This window comes from Onychostruthus taczanowskii, unplaced genomic scaffold, assembly GCF_017590055.1.
Source record: "Onychostruthus taczanowskii isolate IOZ18803 unplaced genomic scaffold, ASM1759005v1 scaffold13, whole genome shotgun sequence".
In the NCBI taxonomy this organism is placed as follows: Eukaryota; Metazoa; Chordata; class Aves; order Passeriformes; family Passeridae; genus Onychostruthus; species Onychostruthus taczanowskii.
Genome location: NW_024498462.1, coordinates 11,502,679 through 11,527,480, shown reverse-complemented (window position 1 = coordinate 11,527,480; position 24,802 = coordinate 11,502,679). Strand labels below are relative to the sequence as shown.

The following is a 24,802-nucleotide window of genomic DNA, read 5'->3' as shown; positions in this document are numbered from 1 at the left end:
GCGCGCCGGAGGGGCACCCGCGCGCCTGCGCCGGCCGGGACCGCTCTGCGCGTGCGCGCCGCGCCCGGCAGCGGCCCCTCAGCCGCGGGTGCCTCGGCCACGGGCACAGAAACACCGCGGGCACAGGAACGTGACAGTGACAGAAACACCGCGGTCACACAGCCTGGGAGACACCCCGGCATCCCCAGCACAGCCTGTCACCCAACACCGCCCTGGCTGCTGAAGCACGGCACTTAGTGCCACGTCCAGTGGTACTTAAACGCTTCAGGGACAGGGACTCTGCCGCCTCCCTGGGCAGACCCTTCCAGTGTCTGAGCACTCTTTCTGTGGAGGAGCTGTTTGTAATGTCGATCCTGCACATGTCCTGTCTTTGCTAATTTCCTGATTCCCCGGTGTGTCAATCACAGAATCCCAGAATCACTGAGGTTGGGAAACAACACCGCCCTGGCTGCTGAAGCACGGCACTTAGTGCCACGTCCAGTGGTACTTAAACGCTTCAGGGACAGGGACTCTGCCGCCTCCCTGGGCAGACCCTTCCAGTGTCTGAGCACTCTTTCTGTGGAGGAGCTGTTTGTAATGTCGATCCTGCACATGTCCTGTCTTTGCTAATTTCCTGATTCCCCGGTGTGTCAATCACAGAATCCCAGAATCACTGAGGCTGGGAAATGCTCTGAGATCACCGAGTCCGGCCTGTGCCCCATGCCCACCTTATCCCCAGCCCAGAGCACTGAGTGCCCCCTCCATCCTTCCTTGGACACCAGGGATGGGGACTCCAAACCTCTCTGGGCAGCCCCTGCCAATGTCTTATCACCCGTTCCATGAAGAATTTCTTCCTAACATCCAACCTAAACTTACCTTGGCAAAGCCTAAGACTGTGTTCTCTTGTGTCACGGCCTCAGTCCTTAGTGCCCCGGTGTCCCCAGTGGCTCAGTGTGTCTGTGTTGGCAGGGGTGTGGAAGAAGATGAACTTTAAGGTCCCTTCCAACCCAAACCTTTCTGTGACTCCATGGTATCGGCCTGCTGTGGTGCCAGGCACGGCCAGTCACAGTGGCTGGACAGGAGGCTTTGTGCCGGCACGCTTTTGTCCCTCAGGTGTTTGAGGATGAGGAGGAGGACGTGTCCTTGGCTGTGTTGTCCTGGAGGTCTCACCCCTGGAAGTGCCTGTGTGGCATTCACTGCCCCAAGCAGTCCCCAGCCATGTCCCCTGCCCTCTTAGCCTGGGGTTTCTCGTTCTATGGATAACATCACACATAACTCACCTAAAGTACTGCTGTGTCCTCCCAACTGCAATCCTGAAGCAGCTCATATGTTCAGAGTAACACTGTATTTTAATGCTTCTTCCCTTTTTTCTGACCTCAGTCTTATAAAACACATACATGGTTTATTTAAAACATGTGGCTAATCCAGCTGCAGTCAGGAGTCTCATTTGCATCAGTAAAGCAGGATGGGATGCATAAACCTGCAGTGTTGTGGTCATGGGTTATTATGTTATTAAGTTACTGAGGGCTGTCTAATTTGTCCCTAATAAAGGGCTGCATTTTATAGGTAGGGCTGTAATACAATCCTACAAACTCTGTACTTAGTGGAGAGGGAAGCAATTATGCTGCGAGTCACGGATATTTAAAAGTAGTTTTACAAGCTGGTGTGTACATTACACTCACCAAAGCATCGGCCTCATCCACTGCCCTTGGAGTGAGTGGTTGTAACTGGTTTGGCCTGTGTAGGAAAGAGGCACCAACCTACAAATTCAGATTATTAAAGGTTGTTGCTTGATGTGTGTCCAGTATCTCCACATAGCGTGTAAGTTGGGGGGTTGGTTGGTTGATTGTTTTCTTTCCATTTGGGATGTGCAAAGAATGGTGAGTTTTTGGCGGCCATTGAAAGTGAAAGATGATTTCAGTCCAAGTTTCTAAAGCTGGAGGAATAGTGTCACTACTGCAGTCTTGTTTTATTTATGTCTGTAGTAGTTTTCTTACCATAGTTCCAGTTTTGTCTTAGATTTATATTGGCACTAAGACTTGTTATTTTTTGCCACTGGAGATCTGTGGAGGGAACAAAAAAAACCCATAAATTGGGAGTGTGCTGATTTTCTTGTACCTTTTACAGATGGAGAGACTAAAACAGAAATAGTTTTTTTAAGGTGACTTTTTTCCTAGGAAAATGCCTTTTTGGAGCTGAAGTTAAAAAAGAAAACTCTCAGAAACTGTTTCCTTTTATCACTCTGTGTAAATCCCTGACAGTTTTAGAATGTGTTATGCCATAAATATTTTTATGCTTAGTAACTTCCTGGTGGCTTATACTCTTGAGTTAATTGATTTATTTATTATTTATTTGACAGCCAAGACTAGTTTCTGTTGCTCCTTGAAGTGAGTGTAATTATGGGTTTGTTTCCTATTTTCCAAATTAATTAGTATTAGCATAAAGATTTACCTTGTAAATATTTAGTTGATTCAGCAATCCAAACATTTAAGGACTTTTGGAGACCAAGGCCATACTGCTGTACAATGTAGGCAGAAATTATTTTTCCTTCTTATGCTGCTCCTTTATTTTTTCTTCATTTTTCCCCCCAGATCTTTCAAGTAATTGCAGAACAGCTCAGTAACTCCTGAGTTATTTGATTACATTATTTTCCCCCATTTCCTTATAGTTGTTCTTTCTTTTGTGGCACTCCTTGACATGGAACTTGTTTCCATTAGTTGCTAAAAAGGAATGACCTGGCTTCACCAGGTTTCCCTGGAGGGATTCCTGATTTTGGAATGTTGGATGAAGTGAGTGGGGTGGGAGGGCTGGATTTGCAGCAGACCCTGGGACTGGGCACTGAGTACCTGTTCCATGAGGCAAACCACGGCTTCAGGAGCCAGCTCTGCTGCAGCTCTGCGTGCTGTCCCCTCTCCACTCCTTCCCAGAGAAGGGATGGCAGGGAAATACTGGAGAGAAGTTGCTCAGACCACTAAAGAGGCCTGAAAAAGTTCAGCTGTAAGAACAACTCCAATGTCATCTGCTGAGGAGCCAGTGGCGGTCACAGGGTGACCATGGCATTGTCCTTGGCACAAACTGAAGGCCATGGAGTTCCCATCTTTGTCCTTTTCAGTCACAGCCTGGGATCTCCCAGTGCCTGACAGCACTTGGACTCCATTTACACCTCCCAAACCACGACATAGCAGAGGGGTCTTACAATGAGCAGATTTTTAAATTAGTGTTCAGTTCAGAGGGGCAGTGAAAAAACATCTTTATATTGTTGGGTTCACAGGAGGCTGAGGGGTGGGAGACCACGGCAGTGCAGAGTTACCAGTGTTGGTTGGCCTGGGACAAGTAGCAGGGGCAAGGGAAACTTTGGAAAATCTGCTTTTTCAGCTGTCATGGGTTATTCTCTGCACTGTCAGAGACACCAACACACTTGGCTAAGGCTGCTTTATTTTATTAGAGCAGGCAGATGTTGAATCCTTAAATACAGCTTTGCCACCTCTGTCTTTTATTAAAGTGAGAATTCAACTTACATTCATAGAATTTGTTTGCGCAATGCTTTTCCTGATTTTAATTAAATTCACAGAGTTCTTTTCTGTAACAAACTTTCTTTTCAGTGCCAATGTGTTGCCAACCAGCTGGACACCTGGCTTCCCAAAAGCTCACATGCTTGTTTGCTAAGCTTGGCAAGTCAAGATCAAAATGAAATTATGATAAAAATCCATGTGGATTTCTAACTTGGAGTCTGAGGTTCAAGACAAAGGTGAGAAATCCTGAAGAGAGTGGAGTGCTCTGTAGGTGCACAGATTGGAAAAAGGGCAGTTTATTTCCTTAGAAGTTGGTGAGGTTGTTTTGAATAATAGTCTGAGATGAAGGTGTGTGACCTGCTGATTCCCTTCACACTGATGTGGCTGCCTCGATGTTCAGTAATTTTAACACTTTGCAAATTACTTCCCGTGTTAAAGAAAATGTAAGAGCTCATCTCTTGTTCTAATTATGAAAACTGATGCTGAACATGCAATACTTCCCCCAAAAATAATCAGTGTAGTCCTTTGATGAATGTATCCTGCATTAATTTGTCTCAGAGACAGTACCATTATGTTCTCACAGCTGTGTGAATACTCTGTGTAGGTAAATTCCCAGGTGTGACAGGCACAGCCAGTGAGCAGAACTTGTTGCCTGTGCAGGTGGGATATGCAGAGATAATCCAGCTCTTCCTGGATTAATGGGATGGCTCTGGACTCCGTGGTTTTCCAGGGGAGCTCCCAAACATCTATCAATTGGTTTATTCAACAGAGGCTACTTGCTTTAGGTACTCAGAATCAGCGCTTAAGAACTGCTGATGGCAAACTGATTTCCATCTGCACTTTACAGGTGACATAATATTAATGAGAGAGCTTTGAACCTGCCAGAGACAGAATGTTGCCAGATGTCCTTCACACTGGTGTGAAATCAGTGGAAGATGGTACAGAACTGTCTGTTGACTGAAGATTTGGTATATCCATGACACAAAAAGCTTTAATAAATCTCACCTGCTTGTTTGAAGATGTTGTAATGTAAACTGCAGTTATGACTCAGTTCATAACTCTGTGGCTAGAGGATCCTGTAATTGTTTATTTAAATCAGTTTCTAATGGTCTCTGCAGGAAACCTTTGAGTTCTGCTTTAGTGGATTCAAGGCAGAGGCTACCAAGTAATCTTAGCAGGACTTTGGTTGGCAGGTGTAGTTCATGAGTGATTAAAATCCACTGTAAAAAATGAGTTATTAAAGCAGAGCATGACCTCTCCTGAGCTTTGCTGGGCCAAGCCTGTCATGCAATACTCAAGGGTTTATCTGAAGTTCAAGTGATTTAATCAAAATGCTCCACCCTGTCTTTATCTAAATTACAGATGTCAAATGCAACAATGAAAGTATTTTAACACAGAAGTGACCTTGGATACAGAAATCCACATAATTAAAAAACTTGTCAAGGACCTGACATGGGTCTTCCCTCGCAGGTCAGCAGGTCTGGTTTTAAAAATTGATCTTGCCATTGGAAGAGTCTTCACTGCAGTTGGTGAGCTGTTTGCAGAGCGTGCTGTGATGGGCCTGAGTGTGGAAATGCTGGAGCTTTGGGGTGACTTCAGCAGGATCTGGCAAGATGGAACTTTCAGAACTGTTTCTGATGAGGTCATTTGTGGGAACTGAGCTCCACTAAATAATCCAGGAGCACTGGTACTGAAAGAGGAGCAGGCAGGAGTGGAAGCTGGGGCCTGCCAATCGTGCAGGAGGAAAAAGAATCGCAAAATTAACTCTTCTATGTTCATTCAAAGTGATGTAAATCATTTGGTGGCCTTGTCATTGTGTATCCACATGGGAGATCTGAAGGCAGTTCTCAACATGAGAAAGTAGATTATTATGAACTTTATTGATTTGTTAATGGACTAATAATTGTCTCCTCTGTTGCTTGCTATAAATTTCTTTAAGGAGTAGATTATTCAGAGCAAGAGTCTCCTTTGGCCAGCTCTGATTGCAACTGAATAAATGTTCGGGGGAGGCAGAACTTGGGCACAGCTGACTTGTAATGCAGCTGGTGCTGTGTTTAATAATGCACTGGGTTGAGAGTGGGAATAAGAGTTGAGAACAGAGGTAAAAAATGTGATTGAAAAATCATCTCCTATTTTATCTGTTATTTCAAAGAAATGGTAATTTTTACAAATTGGTAATTACTGATTTTTCTATTGCCTGTTGACATAGAGAGGAAAGTAAACTCTGCAGTCAAGCATTTTACTGAAATTCTAGATATCAGTCTCTTTCTTTATACAGGCCTGTTGAACTCTTAACATCCATTACCATTACTAGTATAATCATCTTGGAGAATAAAGTGAAAGCAGTTGGATGTCTGCTTATGCTTTTGAGCCCCTAATAATTTTATTTGCTTTATATTAGAAGCAGCTCTTGTGCAAAGATTAGGTAGATCTCCCCTCTCCTCCTTTCCATTCAGAATTTTCAAAAATGCTTGGCTACAAAGGGTTCCCTCATCCCCTTTATTTTCCTACTGGATGTTGGCAGGTTTCTTCTCCTTTGGTTCATTCTGTATTCTTATGATGCACATACTGCATTAAAATAACTTGTGGCTGGTGACGTTTTTGCTTCCCAAGGCACCACGTTGGATGCAGGCTGTTCCTGGCTGGCACTTGTGTTGTCTCAGCTTGTGGCCTCCTGTCTGGGACAAAAAAAACGCCCTTGCCTTGGAAATCTGGGATGATGAAGCTCTTCTTTTCTGATATCTGCCCAGAGGATTGCATTCTTTGCCTGTGTAGATTGTGTAACAAGAGCATCAAGCTCCAGTTTGCCATTAGTACACGTTGTGCGCTTGGTAATATTGATAATATTGGCAATAGTGTTTGCCTTTCCCAAGCCAGGGCATGAATTTTCACACATAAAGCAGTGTCTGGTTTAATGTGTTCATCAAAGTGCTGCCCTGTCCAGGCCACCTCTTGTTTCCTCACAGTGAAACTCAAGAGGACCCAGTGCTGGAAACTGACCTGAGAAGTTGCTGCTGGCCTGGGAGGAACCTGGGCCCCTTACCCTGGTTGGCTTCCTGAGCACTGTTGTGTAGAGGTAGAACCTTATAAAAGAAAGGCCTTGTAAAATCAGCCCTTGCTATTTCAGCTGAATTAACAGCTAGCCTGTTAAGTTCCCATGAGAAAGAATCATAAGAATGGGAATCAGTTTGCATAACAATCTGTTCTTGCAAGAAGGCAGTTTGCATCTGTGAAAAATAAGAAGTATATCCTGTGAGAATCCACAAAGAAAAAATGTAAACACCTGTGTAAAGAGAAAGCCTCAGCTTGTGCACACACAAGCACCTTCTAACCAATGAATTGAGTGTCAAAGTTCCTAACCAATTAGAATTAAACACAGTAACTAGGAAAACTGGATAAAATAGGCTGTAACATTGAAGTGGGGGTCAGTAACTAGGAAAACTGGATAAAATAGGCTGTAACATTGAAATGGGGGTTTTGCTGCTGGAACTTTGAAATGTTCTGCCCATCATTATTCACCACTGCTGTTGTTACAGAGCACCACCAAGGAGCAGGAACACATCCCAAGCCAGCGAAGCCAGTATTGGTTATATCCCAGGAAAACAACCCTTACATGTTCTTAAAAATCAGATTTCCAGCCTTCAGGAGGTGTCACAGCAGCAGAGCCTTTCTCAGCCTGGGACATGGGTGTCCCTCCTCTGTTAAACTGGGTGGGCAGCACCAGGGCTGCCCAAAGCCCTTCCTTGGGGATTTTCCCCAAATGGTCTTTGGTCCTTGATCCTTGTGACTTTGCAGCTGGAAGTGCCAGTACTGACACAGCAGAAGGACAGGCTCTTGTGGAGTGCAGGAATTGCTGAAGTTGGAGACAGTGGAAACTCTACTCATGTCAGACAGTCACCTTGATTTTATACCAAATTGTACCTGTTTTTTGTTGTTAGGGATGGGAAACAGACCTGCTGATGTTGGAGCTGCAGATGTTTCTTTGTTTAGCCTAATGCCTTTATTTCATTTACATTTTTAAGGAAGAAACTTTCTCTGTCAAACTAGAGCCTCATGGGCTTAGCAATACCATGTAATATTTATTTATTTGTGCAAAGCAGTCACTGTTATTCCAAACATCCAGTTCACCTGTTCAGCTTGTCACAACACTGATTGCAAGAGGCTTTCTTGGAAAGTCAGGCAGTGTTGGTAAAAGGTTCTGTAGAGAAAACATGTCAGTCCTCAGTAATATCACAGGCACAAATGAGAGCCTGTGCCTCCTGCACAGTTACAGTTTCCACCCCAGCTTTCAGAGTATCTCCTTTTCCTTTCAGATGAATCTGCGTTCTGTATTCACTGTAGAACAACAAAGGATATTACAGCGTTACTATGAAAATGGAATGACAAATCAAAGTAAAAATTGCTTTCAGCTCATATTACAGTGTGCACAAGAAACTAAACTGGATTTCAGCGTGGTCAGGGTAAGTACTGAGGCCTTCCAAATTTGTTAAGCATACACATTCATTGCCTTACATAAAATATAGAGAGGTCTGGAGTCTCTAACTTTATCCTTGTCTTAAATCAGACTTCAATGTGTGTGTGTGTGACATTCATTTTTACCCAGCAAGCCTATTTAGAGTTTGTTTTCACTGAAATACCTTCACATGACTGTTGAATTTAGCAGGGGCCTGGGTTGCACAAGGAGTGATTTTTGTTGTCTTTAGTTGGGATTTTTTAAGTTATTATTTATTAAATTATAGGGTGGCTTGCCCTATAGAAGCTTTGTGTGATGTATCAGAGCAAGGTCATGTTATTAAGAAACTATTTTTAAGCTAAATAAGTTTCTATAAATTAATATATTTGGGGGTAACAATTGTGGAACTATTTATTTTGATGCAGTCTGTCACATTTGTATTCTACATCACAATCATAAATATTGTGGTCCTTTGTGGTTATTCACAGTGAGGACATTCTTTTCCTATAAAACAAGAATGTCCCAGTGCTAACAGGAGCTCTTCCAGAGTCTATGAATTCCACAGAAAGGGAAATAATAATCCCTTTGTGAAACACTAGACAACAAAATGGCTGTTGTCCGAGAGAGCGCAGAAATAGAAATCCTGAGGCATTAGATGGAAAAATAACAAAGGCTAGTGGAGCTCCAAGGAGCTGCTGTGACACTGGACACTGAGGAGGAGCAAGTGGGACCAGTCTAGGTTGGTTTTTAATTGGTTTAACAGTGGCACATGGACAATAACAACCCTGCTCCCAAATTCTTACCTCGATCCCTCCCTCAGAACACTCTGGAAACATTAAAAGTTTCTTTCTCAGCTGGAGGTGGTAGAAGCTGTGAAAGTCAGCCAGGGGCTCAGGCTCCTGGGGCAGGCAGGCAGTTGTAACAGGAATCTGGATGCTGATGGTGCAGCCCGGGCTGGTTTGCTATTTTTGTGCTGATTGAATGTCCTAGAGGAGGCAGCCCAGCTCCCCTCTCCTTGCAGTTCTCTCCATCTTCATGTTTCCTTTCCCTCTCCATTTCCCCTCCTGCAATCCAGTATCATTCCTTCTGTTTTCTTCCCTTCCTGAGCCCTGATTTGCAGCTTTTTCTTACTTAGGAAGTGCAGTGGAAACAGATCCAATGTCTGTCCTGCATATGTCACATTTTAGGATGATCTTACCTTTCTCTTCTTTACACCCATCATTTCTGCTATTCCTAATGCCCCTTTTTCTGTGTTTATCCTATGAAACTCTTGGTCAGTGATTAGTTCTTTGCAAAATGATACTTGAGTTGCAGCTGGCACTTGCAGATAGGATTGTAATAGGCACATGAATTCCCTAAATACAATTGGTCAGGAGAATGGGACTCTCAGCAGAGGCAAAACTGACCAGTAACTGACATTTTACTGCACATTACAAACTGTGCCTCAAATTAGACATTTTGTGAAATATGACAAAAAATTAGTAGAGTAGAATAGTGTATGGCAGGGATGGTTTTTTTTGCTGTATGAAATTAGTCATGGTGGTGTCAATGAAATAAATCTTGAGGATAACTTCAGGACAGGAGGCACAAGAGTCTCAAGATTTTTGAGAATCTAGGGCTTTGGAATTGAGGCTGGGGTTGTCCTGTGTATGAGTTGTGGATCCCAAAGAGGAGAGGCCTGGATCTCTACCCTGTATTGTTCAGGCCTGTATTTCCACCCTGTCATGTTCACTGCATAATCAGTACATGATTTACATATTTGTAAACTTACATCTCAACTCGAGCACTTAACATGTCATCAGACCTGCTTAAAAATGGAATTGCTAATTTTTTCCTGCCTCTTTGACACCTCGTTTTGTGTTTGGTGTGGTTGCTGTCGTTGTTTGCAGACGTGGGTCGGCAACAAGCGGCGGAAGATGAGCAGCAAGATCGCCGTGGAATCTGGGGGGACCCCCCCAGGGACTGCCCCTGCCACTCCCTCCGTGCCCCCGGAAGCAGCAGTGAGAAATGTGGTAAATATTGCTCGATCCCAAAGCCAGCAGTCCTCTTGGACCTCTTCTAACAACGACGTGATAGTGACTGGTATCTACAGCCCTGCCAGCTCCTCGGGCCGCCCGGGAGCCGCCAAGCACACGAACGCCTCCGTGGCAGAGCTGCACAAAACCTCCATCCCGCGGCTCCCGGGCAAGAGCGACGCAGACTTCCAGCAGCAGCACATCCCTCTGGGACGGCAGGTACCCCACTGTAAAAACGCTTCCCTCTTGGTGGGGGAAAAGACCATTATTCTATCCAGGCAAACGAGCGTGCTCAATTCTGCAAACTCCATCTACAGTCACACGAAGAAAAGCTACGGCAGCTCCTCGGTGCAGACGGCGGAGCTGGTGTTACCTCAGAAACCCATGATTTGCCACAGGCCCTGCAGGGCCGAGCCCTTGGCGTGCCAGCGCTTGCACAAAGCCGAGCCCGCGGCCCTGGCGTCGCACGCGCCCCCCGGGCCGAGGGCTCACCCCAGGGACCCCGCGTGCGGCACCCAGAACCTGGAGATCCGCGAGGTGTTCTCGCTGGCCGTCACGGACCAGCCGCAGCGCCTGGTGGCGGGGAGCGCGGCGCAGAAACCCCCCTCGCTGGAGGGCAGCTGCCTGTCCATCGCCATGGAGACGGGCGACGTGGATGACGAGTACGCCCGCGAGGAGGAGCTGGCCTCCATGGGGGCGCAGATCCAGAGCTACTCCAGATACTGTGAGGGCAGCGGCTCCGGCCGCGGGGACAACCAAAGCGCGGCCGGGCCGGGCCGCAGCGGGGGCTGTGGGGCACAGCTGGGCAGTGCCAGGGATGGGCCTGACAATCTCCTGTACCACAGCAGAGAGTTCCACCTGCCTGCACGGACCTCATTGCACACAACGTCCAGCACGATTTATAACCCTGCCAACGCAGCCAGAAGTACCTTTTCTCCTCATTTTACATCTTCAAGTCAACTGAGGCTGTCACAAAACCAAAATAATTACCAGGTAATCCATCAGTTTATCTCTGTCTTCAAACCTCAGAGTTGAGGTTGTAGTAAATGCTGTTGGTGGCTATTAAGCAATAGCTTCACCTTTCTGCAGGCTGTGCTCCTTTTCTGCCTTCCAGTGGAGATAATTCCTTCTCAAACCCAGTGCAGGCAGCACTGCAGTCTGGTAGCACTTCTGCCTGTCCAGCCAGCCCCTGGTAGCCATATATTGAAGATCAGTGAGGATTCATGGATTCCAGGGCTAAATTTTGGCTGCAGGAGGGTCATACCCATGAGCTGGTGGTTGCTCAAGCCTGTGTTGTCCTGCCCTGGCTTTCCAGCACGTGCCATGGCCATTCCTCAGGTGTTCCCCTGTGGACACACATCACACGTGGCACAAGACATGGTTTCCTGCTGACATTTGTGCATTTGCTCGCCCCACTGATGTCAGCTTGGAATCCTGTACCCCCTGTGCAGGTGGCAGTGTCTGTGTTTTGTCAGGGATTAGGATCCCCTGTGATGGAGTTAACTCAGCTTCCTTTCCCACAGCATCTAATACAAATAATCAGTTTTACATTCAATCTCTTTATTCCTTTTCCTGTACTAAAATCCCTTTAGTGATACTGAGGGGAAATTAAATGCAGATCATTGAAGAACTAAAAGATGTTTAGGAGAAACTGCAGCATTTGACACATTTTTTTTTAGTTTTTGATATTACAAGGGGAGAGATACTTGTGCAGGAAACATCCAGATTGGTATTTTTCATGGATTTTTACACCATCTGGCATGACATAGCCTGGAGACACAGGTAAAAGTCTTTTAAGGCTGACAGAATGTGATTCTGTGTGTGTCACCTGCATGCATTTGCCTGTTATTGCCTTTTTATTTTATCCTGAAAATAAACCATGTCGACAGCCTATCAGCTTTTCCTGTGCTTTCCTCACCAGGATAGAGAACGAGACTTTGTGAATCATTTTTAGTTTTTCTTTTCTTTTTTTCCTGACTTGTTCCTATCTCCTGTGACCATTTGAAGGAAAGCTTCTGAGTCCAAGCCACTTTTCACCTGAATTATTACTTTTCTGGGTAAACCGAAGTTTGATGGACAGAGGGTAAATTTGGGGAGTAGATAGCACGTCAGATGGGCTGTTCTCTCCTTCACTCTCACACAGTCTCTCAGTGTTTGCTGTTACTTTTCTTACTTGGTTACAGAATTCCTGAAATGCTGTTTACTTTTGCCATCCCAGTTTCACAGGAGAAGAAAAGCTGTAAATGTGCAGATCAGTCCAAGAAAGGGTTGGTAAAAGTGCTTATGATTGAGTTGAGGACATTTTATAAAGTTTCATGAAGGGAAATCCATAACTGATGCCTCCATCAGCTGTATGCTCATATTTCTTTATTTCACTCTTGAAAAAGCATCAGAGAGGTTGATTCCTTCTATTTTAATTTTTTTAAAAATGAAATTAAGAATAACTGTTTTGGGATTTTATGGGGTAGGAATTGAGTCTTTTTGAAGAGCTAGAACAGTTCATGGTAGATGATGTTTTATCTCCTCGTGTGGTGTTTTATGGATCAGAATAAGATCTCTGGAACTTTGTTTTAGGTTTTTTTTTTTACTTTTCCCTGTTGTAACAACACACCTGCTTTTCTGATAAGTGAGGAATTCATCTGTACCCCAGCTGACCTCCATGCCTGTCTCAGACACCCTGCTCTTTGGATTTGGACTGTGGATGGAGGGAGCTTCTGTCATATATCCCTTGTCATTCCAGAGTTTTAAACCTTGGAAAAGCTGAGCAGGATGCAGTTAATTCCTTTATTGCTGTGAGCTTGCACCCTGTGAACCCCTGAGGTGACACTTCGGGGTATTAGAGACTTTCTAAGGTGCTGTTTTGAATCCTTTTAGGTTTGTACAGGATGACATTTCATTTTTTTGAAGTCAGTTTATGTTAATTTTATTGCCCATGTTTAGCTAATTTATCCATCAGCACAGAGATGAAAATCCTTAAACTTGAGGAAATCTTCTTGAATTTAAAAATAGATTAAACCTGAGCTAAATGATTATTGGAGTAGTTGAACATCCAAGCAGATGCTTCTTCAAAGTCAGGACTGTGTGATTCATGTTTTGATGAAGCAATTACTGTCATATATTGGTGGGGTATCTAATTAGCAATTAGTTATAGCTTCCTTACTGGTTCAATTAATCAAATTCATGTTAGTGTAACTTAAGACTAAATTTAATTAAGTGATCAATTTTAATGCCTGAGCAGTTTCAGTAAACAAATTCTTCAGCCTACTTGCTTATCTTAGTTTGACTTTGAGTGTGTTGAAGTAGAGAGGTTACCTGTGCTGTCCTCCAGGCTGAGCTGGGATTTAGTCTTGGTTTCTTCCCCCATCCCTAAGGGACAAGAACCTGTATTTTTATTTACTCTGTTCCCAAGCCCAGCCCTGGTGCCTGTTTGACAAGGGCAGCTCAGAGCAGTGCCATGCACCTTGTCTTCCAGGGGGTTCTCTTGAGATGAGCTTGGCTGGTTTTGGCCTCATCCCTGTCAGTGTGTATTTGTCTTCCCAGCAACCCTTAACTCCCTGCTATGTAGATGTTGCTTTATTCCTATAGAAAATCACTTTTTTTTTCATAGCCCCGTTTAAATGAGTGAAGAGGAGGCACTTGGGTTGTTCCTCAGGGTGCCTTTGCAGTGGATTCTGTGGTGTGAAGCTGTTGTGTGGGATACAGGGTTGTAACAGACAAACAGAATTTCTAAAATGTGTGTGTGCAGTGAAGAAATTAATATTTTAGGCTCAAACCCTGATGCAGGCTGGCCCTTGGAGGAGAGGATGCTCCTTTCCAGCCCCCCTCAACCCTCTTTATGCTTTGTGATGAGAAAGTGTCTGACTTTGGGTGACCTCCAAGTGCTTCCAGCTAAAAGCTTGAAGAATAAAAAAAGCTTGAAGAATAAAAGTGTTTTATGTGCTTGTACAGCAGCCACCTGTAGCAGGGCTGCTGTGCTTGCTGTGCTCACGGTGCAAGAGCCATCAGTGAGGAACTCTGCAAATACAGAAACTCTCAGAGCAGTTTGGGTCAGTCAGCAGAAATGCACAGGTTTTTTCCTCACAGGTGATTGATCTCTCCAGAGCTGTGTTTGGTCTCTCAAGCATTGCTTGTCTGCAGCAGAAGGTGAACATGGAATTTTAAATGTGCCTAAAATATTCCAGGCTATGGCACACCTCAGATGATCAGGGAAAGCACTGAGATGTTTATTTAGGAAAGCGTCTGACCTCTGGGAATGATGGAGAAGCAATAGGAATGGAAGCAGCTCTCCTTTGCCTTCACAGCTCTTCTCCTTCCTTCTCCATCCTGATATCCCTAATTTTTCTGCTGGTACTCAAATCTTTGACATGAGACAATGAACAGCTCAGTGACAAACATGAGAGCATTTCTTCTGGAAGTTGAAGTGAAGTAATTGCAAAAGATGTGAGGGCAGCTCAGTCCTCAGCCCATGTCTGACTCCAGTCTGCTCATCCTGCCAGATGGAAAGGGAAACTGCTGTTGTGAAATACAAGTTTTGGGGTACCAAAAGTACAGAAACACCCAAGTTGTCACTGTGTTATCTTACCCTCACCCAAAGAAACAATGTTTTATTCTTGGCAGTAAAGGTGAGTGTCACTTTGGTTTTCAGTCTGAACCTGTTTGCAGACATTGGTGTCAGAATTGAATGCACAGTGCTGAAGTCTCAGTATTGGCTCTCACAGCAATTTAAACTGCTCTTGTTTTCTGTTCTGTTTCCTCCTTCCCCTCTACAGATTTCAGGAAACCTTACTGTGCCTTGGATTACAGGTTGTTCCAGAAAAAGAGCAGTAAGTACATTTCCCTTTAAGTATCTAATGCATCAAGTGAAACAATGAAAAGAACATTTTTTGGAATGTCAGTTCTATTTACCTTGGGTGGGATTTTTCCCTTTTTCCTTTGATACAAACATTCTCTGCAGGTGCAGTGTTTCAGTTGGGGTAAAGTTGATGTCTATCTTTAAAAGCAGGTCAAGGTTGTAATCCAGTGTGAGGTGATGCCCATGTAGGAATCGTGCTCTTGGCTCAAACACAACATCTGAGTTGATCAGGACTGAGAGTTTGGAGCTCAGAATGTGTTTTTTATATTGAAAGTGAAGTGGTTGTTAATTGAGGCAACTGAATGCTTAAGAGAGTAACTCCCTCTGCAGCTTCTCTGCACATGCACAGAATTAGTCAGTGCTGGCTGTAGGAACTTGATCAAGTCTAATTTTATCCACATAAATGTCATTTCACAGTAGCAGAATCAGCCAGTTTGATGTCCTCAATTCACAGACAACTCCAAGCCATAACACAAGGTATGAAACAGCTTTTGTCAGGGGGAAAAAAAAAAAAAACTGCCCAACTCTTTGGTTTAGTTAGTGCTCAGCATTTCCATCTTGTCTCTGAAGAGGTGTCAGTTCTGCCTCCTTGCCAGCAAATCCAGCCTCAGGTGGGATGGTACAGCCAGGTTCTTCAGGGGCTGCTCTGTCACTCCAGCTCTGTCAGAAGCAGCAACTGGGGAAGTGTCTGTCATGGTAACCAAACTCCCCAGTCTGTGGAGCTGGCAGTGTTCTGGCAGTGTCCTGGCAATGTCCTGGCAGTGCCCTGGCAGTGCCTGCTCTGTGGGCAGTGAGGTCTAGACAATGGAAGAGCCTTTCCTTGCTTTCTCCTGCTGTAACCAGAACTTTTTCCTTTATTATTTTCAGTTCTTTAGTCTTCAGAAAGTGTGAATGTGACAGTGTTTCCTGTATAAGTAGGAGTCTAAGGACCATCACATTAATGGTGTTTTCTCTCAGACTTTTTCTGGGTCTCAGCTGAAGCACTTCCAATTTCTGCAGAGTTTGGTACAATGACTTACTTCTTTTTGTACAGAGAGTACTTTATAAGAGCATCTCCCAGAGGAACTGGTACTTTTGTACAAATCCTGTTGTGCTCAATCCATCTTCTTTCTTTCCTAAGTGCTAATTCTCTTGAGGAGGCTTTTTAAAATGCAGCTCTTTTCTGGAAGGCTCATCCCCTCTATCACTTAATGACCTTTTAGAGCATCTCACCAAGGAGCTGGGGAGTGTCCTGGGTAGAGTTTCACAGCTAAATGGGGAGGTTTTCCCCCTCCTTCCCACAGCCAGTATCCAGTTGTAAGATAATCCAGGTCGGGTGTGTGACCTGACAGGTACAAATCCTGCTGCTGAGGTTGTTTTTAGAGTTCAGTGCTGTTCTGGGGGTCAGGTGTGTGCCAGAGCCAGCTCAGATTTGGCAGTGGGAGCACAGGGCTGGGAGTGGGGCGATGCTGGTCCCTGCCTGCAGCACTGGGGGGTTGTTGGGCATTGTGGTCATGCTGGATACCTGACCCCAGCTGTAGAAGGCATAAATTTTAAACTTTCAAGGATGTGGAGGTGCCTGTTCATTAACCATAGAGTCCCTGAGGTTTGAAAATACCTTTAAGATCATTGAGTCAGCCCAGTGTCAGCACGGTCACCACTAAACCATGTCCCCAAGGGCCACATCCACACGTTTTATGAACACTTCTAGGGATGGTGATTCCACCCCTGCCCTGGGCAACCTGCTCCAATGCTTTACAACCCTTTCAGTGATAAGATATTTCCTGATATCCAGTATTTCCTGATTTCCTGGGCCTCCCCTGGCCCAGCCTGAGGCTGTTCCCTCTCCTCCTGTCCCTGTTCCCTGGGAGCAGAGCCTGACCCCCCGGCTGTCCCCTCCTGTCAGGAGTTGTGCAGAGCCACAAGGTCCCCCCTGAGCCTCCTTTTCTCCAGGCTGATCCCCCCAGCTCCCTCAGCCTCTCCTGGTGCTCCAGACCCTGCCCAAGCTCCATTCACTTCTCTGCTCCAGCCTCTCAATATCTTTCCTGGTGAGAGACCATTAAGGATGGTAATTAGAGAATTCTTTTTCCTTAGACCTTTACTCATTTCTCTTTTTAATCAATAAAATGCATAAAACCCTTTGGTTAATACAATCTGTTTGACAATATCTGTGTCCAGATTTGTGGATGCACTTTCCCAGTCTGAGTGCAGAATCAGCCTCCTTCAAGGGGGCAGGTTGAGGACTTGGCACTCTGAAACTGCTGTGTACACACAGGGGTAAGACAAGCAAAGGAGAAAAAGCTTCTGCTTCCTAGAAACTTTGATTTCAACTGTGAAATTCTTTTGAATAAAGAGTGTGAGGGAACAGAAATAGAATGGATAGAGTTGTAGAAGTGTCATTATGGCAATTACTGCCATTCAAACAGGAAAAAGGCTAATCTGTATTTTGGTTAAAATGGAGAAGATTGTCTTTTAGATGCTCTGAATTTTTAATCTTCTGCCTTGATGTTTTGTTTCCCTTGCCCTGTCCTTCAACTGTATCAGGAGAGAAATAAAAGCTGTGCAGTTCTGCAGAAACTCTTTCTCGTCTGCTCAGCTCTGCTGTAGGATGATGTAATCCTGATTGTTAATGAATATTAGTCTAGAAATATCACCCTCTCAGTAACTCATGAGAGTGTCTTTGGAAATGACAGAGTTCTGTGTTCTGTCCTGGTGCATGTGCAGTGGCCTTTATGAATGCATTGATTTTTGGTTTTTCACAGGGTGGTGGAAGGATAACCAGGATTCAAAAATAGCAGTGAAGGTATCAGTTAAGGAGAATTAAAAGGAAGAAAATATCTTCACTTCTGTTCTTAGCTCTTGAGTGTACTGACTGTGCTTCAGTTCTGTGTCATCTGAGGTCTGAACAGAATGGGTTGTGTTTGTGGTAGATTTAAGGGTACTGGTGTGCTCTGGAGAGCATTTGTCACACACATGGTGGCTCTGGATAAGCTGGGTCTTAGTGGTGAAGTTCCCTTTTGGGGGAGAGGGGGGCTTGTCTGCCCTGAGCTTCACTTTGGGGTGTCTGGGCTCTCAGACTGTTGTATCTGGGGACAGGAAGGACCTGAAATGGGTGGAGAGTGTTAGAATATCACTGTTTGCACATTGGCTGTTTGAATAAAACTCTGTCACAGGAGTGCAGGCACACTTTGGGCAGGTGGAGGGGCTGAGGTGTGACAGCTGCCCCCAGCTGTTCTGGGCATGGGAGCACAGCTGGATTTTGTGGGGAGACACCTCAGTAGAACCCTAAAGAAAGCTCCTGCTTGGCCTGGGGCGTGCCAGGCTCAGGAGAACCAACGTGAGCTGAGAGCAAACACCTCAGAGCAGCTCCACAGAGAACCCAGCAGGGACTAAAGCTCCTGCAGTCAGAGGCCACCTCAACTCTGCCTTTTGTTTTAAAACTATTCCAGGAGGAACTTGGGGAGTTCTCTCCACCTTCTCTGCTCTCCCAGGAGAGGGGAAGACTGTGGTTCAGTCAGGTCAGTGGGAGCGTGTCTGAGCGAGCCAGAGGGTGGGAAAAAGGGAAAGCTGAGCCCAGCTGGAATCTCTGCAGGGAACACTGGGCTTGCTCCTGCTCTGTGCCGTTTGGAATACTGACTGAAGTGTTTCCTCCTGCTCTGAGATATTTAAATACATATCTCAAGGTATTTGTGCTTTGGTAATACCATCCATAGCATGGCCTGGCCTTCTGGCAGGGAGCAGCACCTCCTTGTCCCCCAGCAGTGCTGAAGGAATGCAAAGGGGGACAGGTCTGGTGATTTTTTATTCCATGATGTGCTGCACCCCAGTGCCAAAAATCACCCTGGCTTATTGTCTGCTGTGAGCCTGCAGGCAAGGGATGCATCCTGCCTGAACAGGAACTGCAAAACTTTCTGGTCCAATGTGAGAAAGATATTGATAGATCAAGTAAGAATTATAATTAAAAATCTAAAAATCAGTTTACTTTGAGGCTGAACATTCACTATTACACAGATCAGCTCAAAATCTCCAGAAGGGTGAGTTGTCAGTTTGTGCGGTTTGAGGGTTGCTTTGGAAATCAGAGTGAAATGACTGGGGCTCAGAGTGTAATTTCTTTGCTAGACTGTTCATTGCATTGATATCTCTTTTTGGTTATTTTAATCTTTTTTATTGAGTTTGATTTAGAAACAGATATTAACAGAATATCTGTAATTTTGGCTGCATGCTGAAGCAGTTACAGCTCTTCTCACAATGGGGTGCTATGAAATATTTATCACCTCTGCTTCCATCAGAGCACACTTCATGCTTACCCAGTGGGGAAAGATGCAAAAAGTCTGTGCTACAGAAACCTCTCAGTGTGTGAGCAGGAGGAGTGGAAGGGTGCCTTCAGACACCTTTGTGCCTGAGTTTGTGCAGCTGTGTGAGCAGCAGAGTCCAGCCTAAGCTCAGCAAGGCTGTCACTGACAGGGGGCAGCTTTGTGGCACTGGTGAAACCTGAAGCTGAAACCTCAGGCTGAAGGAATGTGTAATCTGGAACAGCTTTAATGGGGTTAAATATCTTGGTGTGTTAAGGGAAAATGCAGTCCTTCAGAATTTGTATGTGGGAAATCAAGAAATAGTAAACTGAAAAGCAAGAATGATATTAAATGGTGCAGATGTGAAAGGAGAAACGTAGTGGAATCATTCAGAAATCACTGTGAATACATACAAATAAGATCCTGAGGTGAGAATTGATAATCCTCTGAAGAAAACAGATATTAATTAGTGTCAGGGTTCAGAGAGCTCCATGCTGATGTCACTGGGAAAGGTGAATAAGGCAAAATGACACTGTGCTTGTACAGAAGAATCTGGGATTTGTTCATACCTTGAATACTTTGAGTGCTTCTGATCTTCCCATTCCTCCCAAAATATAACAGAGAAGCAGTGACAGGGATCAAAGGCATGGAAAATTTGTTTGTGAGAGGTTTGTTTGCTAAAAATAACCATTACCTCAGCCCATTTCATCACCAAGTATCAGAACTGAATGTTGATTTAGTATGATTTCACTGCAATTGAAATGAACACCACACACAGTGCTCAGCTGCAGCATAAATGCAAGTTATGTATAAAAACTCAAGTTCTTCCATTTTTTAACATGTCTTTGATTAATAATCTGAAATTTGTGTATAGATTTTGTGCACATGGCCTGAAACATTTTCAAGTGGTGCATAAAAGCCGATGTAAAACCGCAGGCTCTGAGAAAAGGCAGGATGAGGACACTCCACTCCGTGCAATTATTCATCCCAATTATAGACACCGGATTTGCACCACAGAAATTGCTGCACGGTGGGGGGGATGAGGGGCTGGCAAAGAGCCAGGAATGTCTCTGACAAACTGGGTCATCTCTTCCAAGGATGGTGGTGTTACACTTGGGAGGTCGGGGATAAGCCGGGTTTAACCCTGCGCGCGGCACAGCTGCCGATTCAATTTGCTTTTCCTTGGGAATGGATCAGCTGGATTCTGCTGGACAAAGCTTCTGCTGCTTCTTAAACTGTGGCCAACACAAGTGGGAAATGTAAAGGATTCAGCCAACAGCCAGCACTATCAAAGCCAAGCCTTGAATCAGCAAGCTGGGCATCTGAAGAGCGGAAATGAGAATTGTATTCAGAGCTTAATGACATGAAAAATAAGAACTGAATTACTGGCTTGCCTTCACCTATAAGTATTGTCATAAATATGAAGCTTTCCAATATTATCTTCTGATATTTTCTCCTATAATGATGAATATTATGATATTTGTAGGGCTCTGAGGTTTTCCTCTTGGTCCCTCATTACCTCTGATGATATTAAGCATGAGAAGGTTATTAACTAAATTGATGGAAGCTTAGTTACATGTACAATGTAGAAATTCTATCCTTTCTTTTCTGACAAAAGTCATTATGTAATTTTTAAGCAGTTTATAATGCAGGAGTCAAACTTGGGTATGATCCATGTCAGGGGGATGATCCTGGTAATTGAAGGTAGTTTGTGATTTCCCTAAGAAAGTGCTGATAAGGCCCATGGCACAGCGTGTTACACGAAGGCAGCTAATCTGGAGCTGAGATTTGGACCTGCTCAAGTGTCATTTACATCTGCTGAGCTTAAGGAGTGACACTGATCCCATGATGCTGGTGCAGCTATTGAGGCAGGGTGTGTAAATGATGATCCTTCAGGATCTCTGAGAACTTGGCAGAGCACAGGGGTTCCTCAGTGCTGGTCTTGGCAGAACAAAATGGCTAAAATGAGACAGAGACTCCAAAGCAGAAAATATAAATTATATTAACATAATTATACAGCAGTTGTGAGGTGAAAACCATTGAATAGTGATGTATCTAATAATATCTTTATTGAAACATTTGCAGTAGGTCATCAGAATTAACATCTATCCACTAAAATATAAAAGATCTGACTCTGCTTTTTAAGGAAAATTTTTGAAGGCCAGATGCTTTTGCTAAATTTTGCTTTTTTCATGTAAAAGTCCTTGTTTTGAGTAAGTAAAAGCTGGGCAGGCTCTTCACCTTCCTGAGCAACATCTCTTGGGGAACTTGAGGCAGGCTCTGGGTGTCTTTAGTCCAAGGCAGGATCTCTTGCAGATCACTTTTCCTGCTACCCAGGCCTTGCCCTGGGTTCTTTCAGGAGAGGAAGCATTTCTGAATAACTGGAAAACCACGTGGCAAGAAGAAACCTGAGCTTCCTGCAGCAGCAGCTGGACTTCCTTTGGGTTTTGTTCTAATTTGGCCAGCACAACCACCGGGGTGGGAGAAGACAACCTGAGCAAGGTTCCCCCTTACCTGTGCTGTAACACCAGGCACATTTCCTGGTGCTCCACAGAATTCCACAAACTGTTCTGAGCTGGAAGGGACCCCACAGGAGTCATTGAGTGCAGCACTCAAGCGAATGGGCTGGAATGAGAGAGTTGTACCTGGAAGGGCAGGTGTGGGCGTTGAGGTGTGGATGTTAAATGTGAGGGGTTGCCGTGTGTTGCACTGATCACAGGGAGCTCTGTGAGTTCACTGCGAGGGCTTGCAGCAGTGTGGACTCTGCAGAAGCTGCAGCAGTGTTAGTTATTTATGTTTAAAACACCCCGTGTCCTTTAGGGGGTGAGGTGGCCCTGAGCAGTCAGGAACGTGGATAGGCCGGGATAACTGTGCAGCCTGAGCTCTGCTGTCCCTCCTCTCTGCCTTCCCTCTCCCCCGTGCTGGGCTGCAGAGCAGAGCTCTGCCCAAGTCCCAATCTCTTTTGCCAGCAGCTGTAAAAGCAGTTCTTGCTGCAGTGATCCAGGCTTGGATCTTGGACACTTTGGTCCTTGCCCACGGCTTGGTGTCAGGAGGAGCTCAGGTCAGGCGTGCAGCGACAGCGGCGGCAGCTCCGGGCGCTCGGGCACCGGGGATTTGGCTCTGCCCGGCTCTGGAGCTGCACTCTGCTCAGCCTGGAGCAGCCTTCACTCAGCCAAGTGCATTCCTGGTGGGTGAACGGGGCATTCTGCCCAGGAGCATTTCTGTGCTGGGCTGCCCAGGGCTGTGCAGGGCTCAGGGGTGCCCAGGGTGCTCCCCACCATCAGCTGTGCTGCCATGGGCAGGATGGGAACAGCCCCTCGAATCCCAGACTGGGGTGATGGAACTACAGCCAGGAAAAGCTCTCAGTGCCTGCTGGGCACTCAATTAATCGTGGATTCATCAAGGTTGGAAAAGACCTCCAAGGTCAGCAAGTGCAACCAGACCATATTTGAATTTATCTGGTGCATCTTTTTACTGGGATTACTTTAGAAAGACAAAGGTTTGGTGCCCCTATTCTGTGTTCCTATATTGAGGAGGCTCAAATACTTCTAACATTTTGAGAAATAGTAATTTTTAAGAGAAGAAAATTGCGACAATTACGATATTCTGAAGATTAACAAAAGCTGGAACTGGGAACTGTACAAGATTGTCAAATGATCCTAGTTCTGTAAAATTACTTTTTATTTCACTTAAAATTATTTCTTTCTAACTTTTAACGATTTTTAAATGAGCAAACACAGGATTCAGCTATTGAAATCATGAACACAATTGAGCTACTGAAATAATGACACATGTGGCACATGGGCTACCAGTTACCAGTGCAGACTTTGTGGTTCATTTTCTGTCCTCTGAATAGCAGGAAAAGTGAAAAACATGGATTGGTGTAATGAAACTGTAGATTTTAGATAAAATTCTGTGTGAAAAGCTTCTTAAAGCTTGGAAGCTCTACTAGAGAAATACTTTCTGTGCTCACACCAGTTCAAACAGTGGTAAGATGTTTAGGAATTCTTTTTCAGTGTTAGTCCTTTTATTACTGATCCACTATCACATGTTTTGATAAACGTAGACAAAGAGTTTGGGAACTCGCAGATAAACAGTGGAGCCAATTTAAACTCAAGCTCACCACATAAACATTAAAGTATTCCCTTTAGGAAGTCAGAATCCTTTGAATTATGCATGTGTTGTAGTTTGCAGTAAGATAAAAGAAGTTTAAGGGGGGAGGGTGAGAAACTTGAAAAGCCTTTAAGGAGTAATTTGCATAATTTGGGTGGAGAGAGTAAACAGCACAAGAGGGAAAAAAAAGTTATTTTCAGTAAGGCCTTATAGAATGAGATAAAACAAATTACCAAAGAAATCAGGTGGAGTTGAAACAAAGCTGAAGCCCCTTAAACTTGTGTTAATGCTGCCACTGCTTTTACAGCAAATCCCAGGGAACTCTGAAGTGCCCTGGATAAAAAAAAAAAAGAAATGAAAAAAAGCCCAAATTCTTAAGGGAGACTTAAAAGAGAAGAGAGATGGAGACAGTAGAACGTGTGTGTTACTGTGTGGAAGACCTCTGGACATGAATGCTCAGGATAAGCAGATTTTTTTTTCAATCTAACAGTATTTTTTTTTTATCTTGCAGTTACAGGACCGCACACAATTTAGTGACCGAGACTTAGCTACCCTAAAGAAATACTGGGACAATGGCATGACCAGCCTGGGCTCAGTCTGCAGAGAGAAAATTGAAGCTGTGGCTGCAGAATTAAATGTTGACTGTGAAATAGTTCGGGTAAGAAATCCAGAGTCTTCCCTTATCTTGTCGCAGGAGCAAAAATAGGACAGATGAAAGGCTTTAAAAATTTCATGAGGAAGCTTGAAATAGATTTCACGTATTACATAATGAATGACCATGTTGGGAAGTGCTCTCCTGCTCTTTCTGCAGTCTATATTTAGTAAAAGCCCTCAGGTCAGGGTCTTATTGATCAGCAGCAAAGCAGCACTAGGAGCTGTTTGACATTCTCTTGAGTAAAATTTTAAGTAAAAGTGTTACATTTTTGAGGGAGATCCTAGAAGACTGAAAGCATATAGTGTATTAGCAATATACTATTTATATTGCTAATAAGATACCAAAAAAGGGCTTTTCTAGAGATACAGGGAAAATACTTCTCATTCATGCTTATAGGGAAAATTGTATAAAAGAAAATGCTCCAAAATAGGAAAGAAGAATATTTGACAAGACTGTCTTGAGGGCAGGTTGAGGTGTGATGGAGGAATCCTGGGTCAGTTCAGTTTGATGGTTGCTGTAGGTGGCTGAGGGAGGCACAGGTGTGCTGGAGATGACTTGGCTCCCAAAAATTCTGCACATCATCTCCTCCAGAGGCTGGGATGTTGTGTCACTGTGCCCTGGATGAGCAGACACCCAGCAGCACTCTGGGGTCTCTTTGCCCATCCCAGCCTCAGGAAATGGCCCCACTGTTTGCAGTCAGACAAGGACAGGAGCCTTCCTTTCCCTTGTGACAATTGGGATTATTCCTTTCAGCCTTCATCCTCTTTTTGCACCTGTTTCCCAAATTCCTGACAGTGCTGCAGAAGCAGGGCTGAGAGCCCTCAGTGAAGCTCTCCTGCTGTGGAGACCTCTGGCTTGGTGCATCCAAATGGTCCCAAAGCTGCTTTTAGGTTGAACACCAATCTGGTTATTTGTTTTTGTGGGCACACAGGAATTCTAAAAAACCCAATTG

The 24,802-nt window shown here is 44.6% G+C and overlaps 1 protein-coding gene across 2 annotated transcripts in view; it reads left to right on the top strand.

Moving 5' to 3' along the window:
* Nucleotides 1-24,802, top strand: part of HDX (highly divergent homeobox) — a 35,941-nt gene that overhangs the window by 189 nt on the left and 10,950 nt on the right. Inside the window, exons 2-6 of one of the 2 annotated variants that reach the window (XM_041396611.1) lie at nucleotides 3,582-3,727; nucleotides 7,805-7,951; nucleotides 9,834-10,952; nucleotides 14,729-14,782; nucleotides 23,707-23,853. In XM_041396611.1, the coding sequence (XP_041252545.1) occupies nucleotides 7,805-7,951; nucleotides 9,834-10,952; nucleotides 14,729-14,782; nucleotides 23,707-23,853 (1,467 nt within the window). In that variant the 5' untranslated portion in view covers nucleotides 3,582-3,727. The remainder of the gene's footprint in view (nucleotides 1-3,581; nucleotides 3,728-7,804; nucleotides 7,952-9,833; nucleotides 10,953-14,728; nucleotides 14,783-23,706; nucleotides 23,854-24,802) is intronic. The other variant, XM_041396612.1, reaches the window with a different exon arrangement.